Source organism: Monoraphidium neglectum (genome assembly GCF_000611645.1).
Source record: "Monoraphidium neglectum strain SAG 48.87 unplaced genomic scaffold scaffold03782, whole genome shotgun sequence".
NCBI lineage: Eukaryota > Viridiplantae > Chlorophyta > Chlorophyceae > Sphaeropleales > Selenastraceae > Monoraphidium > Monoraphidium neglectum.
Window position 1 is genome coordinate 927 of NW_014009847.1, and position 3,445 is coordinate 4,371.

Consider the following 3,445-nt stretch of genomic DNA (forward strand, 5'->3'; position numbering starts at 1 on the left):
GTCGCAGACGGCACCCCCCCCCCCCCGTCCAATTTGCCATGCAAGGGTGTAGTTGTTCACTGCGACAGCGCTCCCGCAGACAATTTCATGCGCAAACTACGAGGTTTTAGGGGTGCAAAGTGGGAAAGGCAGGGCGTCGCCCCTTGGTTCCGCGGCGCAGCAAGGAACTGGAAGGAGCTGGGCAGGCGGTCGACAGTGCAGATTCCACGTTCATGCCAGCAAGCTTGGGCTGAAACAATCAACAGGAATCCACTGCACCAAATTTTCCAACACCCCTTTGAATAAACACACAGCCACCCACACAGGTTTACGTTTTGACAAGGTCCACCCGTCACACGCATACCAGCGTCGTGACAGCACCGGATTCCTACACAATGGCGTCACGAGACCTAGTAATACTTTTAGTTTCGTCCATGGCGCTCTTCGGAATGCGTCCGAAGCAGTCGGCCGAGCGCAGGCTGACAGCGGTGGCTGAGGAGGGCGCTATAGAGGTTCAGAGGCCACAAAAGCGCGCCAGAGATAGGTAAGATACCTTAAGAATTGAATATACACCCATGAGATAGATCCACCGCGCTTTGACAGGCCCGGGGGGGGTGACATGGCAACGGAGGTCGCTGCGCTGTAGGGTGTACTTGACGCAAGCAAGGGCACTACGGGTGATGAAACAATGTTTTGTTTGCCGATGTTGAAGGGTAGGGCGTGAGTCCCGCCAGGCGGTTGCGCACACGTGCGCCGCCTGCTGTGCTGCTTCCTGCTCGAGCAGCTTGTTGGCCCCTGGCCTCTCCCTGGATCTGGGCCATCTGTGTATAAAAACATCCCAATCCACAACGCATCTCCTCTCCTGCAGGCGCGGCTCCCTCAGTGGCCTCATCGCGTCCATATTTGGCTGCTTCGGACGGCCATCGACCGTGTCGTCCTCGGACGACTACCGCACCCCCGCCGCCAACCCCAGTCACAGACCCGCCCAAACCAGCGACGCTCCAAAGGAGCCACCCGTGCCAGTGTCGGCGGCGCCGACAACCGCAGCCAGCCTTCGCGGGCCCGTGTTGGGCCAGGGGCGCTCGCCGTTGCCGGCACTGGCCGCCCCACCAGATGCTTCCATCCCCAACGAGCCGCCCATCCGCGACGACCAGGGGCACAGTCGGCGATCGCCCACTGAATCTGACGTCGCTCAGACATATGCTAGTCCCCATGACTCTCCTGTGAGGCAAGGTCGCGAGGCGGAGGTGCGGGACAAGGCCGCCGCGGCGGCGGCCTTCCCCAAGCAGCCGTATGAGGGCCGTCCCCAGGCGGCCGCGCCAGGGCACGCAACTGCGACCTCCATCGCCTCACGCAGCGGCGAGAGCATCAGCAGGGCCAGCAGCACCACCAGCACCGCCAGCGGCGGTGCCAGCGACGAGGGCGATGTGTTCGTCAGCATCACCCTGCAGCAACAGCCGCGTGTCCCTGCAGTCTGCTCCTGCAGCAGCGGCGCGGCACCCACGTCTACCCGTGGGTCTGCCCGCTGCGCTTCCATTGACGCAGTCAAGGCAACAGCAAGCCACTCTGACCATGAGCAGCGCCGGCAGGCGCCGGCGGCATCGCAGGCCCTCCCGGTTGTCGGCAGCACCGGCGCCCAGGCGCCGGCGGCAGGCGCCCCGAGCACAGAGGCGAGGCGCCCCCGCCCAGTGGCGCGCGGCAGTCTGTTCAGCCAAGCGGTGTGCGATGTCCACGCGCCAGCCGGGGGCAACAGTCTGCACCGCGGCAGCCGCAGCAGCAGTGACAGCGACGGCGGCGACCGGCGTCGCGTCTCCAGGGGTGCGGGCAACACAGACGCCGTGGCCAGGGCACCGGTCAAAGCGGCGCAGCCGCTGCACACCATTTCCCAGCGCAAGGTCGAGCAGCAGCCGCAGCAGCGCCGCATCCAGGGGCGCACCACCCTGAGGGCGCCGGCTGCCAGCGCAGCTGACCGCGAGTGGGAAGCGATCTTGATCAAGATCGTGAACTGGGCGGATGAGGTTGAGGATGCTATTGCGAACGGCTGGGTGCCGCGGCTGCCGGAGCACCTGCAGGTGCCGGCGCCCCAGCACACAGTGCAGCACCGGTGGGAGCGCGGCTTCCGTAGCGGCCAAGGCGGGTGCTGCAAGCGCGCCGGCGCCACGGGCTGTGGGGCCCGCAGGGGCGGCAGTGGCTGGGGGCGCGACGAGGACTGCGGCGGCACCTACAGCGCCCTGGGCGCCTGGCTGGCCCCCAGCGACTGGTAATCCACAGGAATGCCAACCCCAGTGAGCAGGGAAGCAGGTGCTTTCCAGTTTACAACGGGACCTGTGACCATGGCCGTTGCAAAGTTGCAGGGATACTGATCACACTTTCGTGAAACAGCAGGCGTGTTGCATGAAAAGCTCATAGACGGGCTTGTGGAATTTGGAGCAGCGGGCTGCTCGGACAACATTCCTGACAACTTGAAATCCCTGTGCCTACTTCTATCATAAGGCTCTCTGCAAATCGGCACCGTTTGTTCCCAGAGGAGGGGGGGGGGGGAAGCTGATGTGACATCCATATCCTTGCTATTGCTGTGCCAGAACTTGGAAGTTTTCGTTGCATATGTAACAAGTGCTTGTCTATCCGGGGACTGGTGGGCGGCGTTGAGTGCACTCACTTGTCAACCCCCACGTGGGGATGACAGGTGCTGGGAACTGATGATCTTGGGGTTCTGGACCTGTATAGACAAGCGCCGGCCAAAACGAACGGCGGATCGGGAAACGGCTGTAGTGAAGCGCTTCAGCTCTCATCTGAGAAGCATGGGGGAGCAGCAGTTTGTTGTATTGCCTGTCGCTGTCTGCGTTCTCTAGGACCCCCCTCAAAAGCGAATCAGTCCTGGGAGGTGTGGCAAGCAGATGCACGACAACCAGCACAACTGGGCAAGCGCGCATGCTCGCACTTCGGCACGGGCCTGGCCCCAAAGGCCAGACAACACAGCCGCCGCGGGGCTGCTGCAATTTAGGTGACGAACAGATTTCATTATGCACGCACATGGTCTCGCAGGTGAATGTTTGGCCTCAATCAACACACCTCCTGGCAGTGCAGTGCAGCTGAATCCTGTATTTTTACAATGACTCTGGCAGCTTCAGATCATGCGGCTTGCAGTACATTTCACGACCTTGTGCTTAGCCAATGGTGTATGCTGTCAGCCAACAACAGGCTCTGAATCAGCTTGCCTTGAACGAATCTGACCAGTGAAGCTCGCCAACCCCTGCTGCGTCGTGGCTCTGGCAAAGGAGCCCCTGGGCTGCATACATGTCACCTGCCCTGGCAATGCTGCCTGCTATTTTGACCACCGATTGTGCCGTGCCAGTCTCGAAGCGCTCCGCCTAGCCCTGTAATTAAGCGCAGCTGCCGATGTGCATCACGGCCTTGAAAAACGGTTACAACCGGCTCTTCAGGCTGCGCCCGCCACCCCGGCCCC

General features: G+C 62.2%; 1 protein-coding gene across 1 annotated transcript; it reads left to right on the forward strand.

Moving 5' to 3' along the window:
• Window positions 1-413: 413 nt before the first annotated feature.
• MNEG_13368 (hypothetical protein) lies at window positions 414-2,243 on the forward strand (the record flags this gene model as incomplete). The annotated part of the gene is made up of 3 exons (XM_014038160.1): window positions 414-523; window positions 848-951; window positions 1,213-2,243. 3 exons carry the CDS (start codon window positions 414-416, stop codon window positions 2,241-2,243), a joined length of 1,245 nt encoding a protein of 414 aa, XP_013893614.1.
• Between the last annotated feature and the right edge of the window lie 1,202 nt (window positions 2,244-3,445).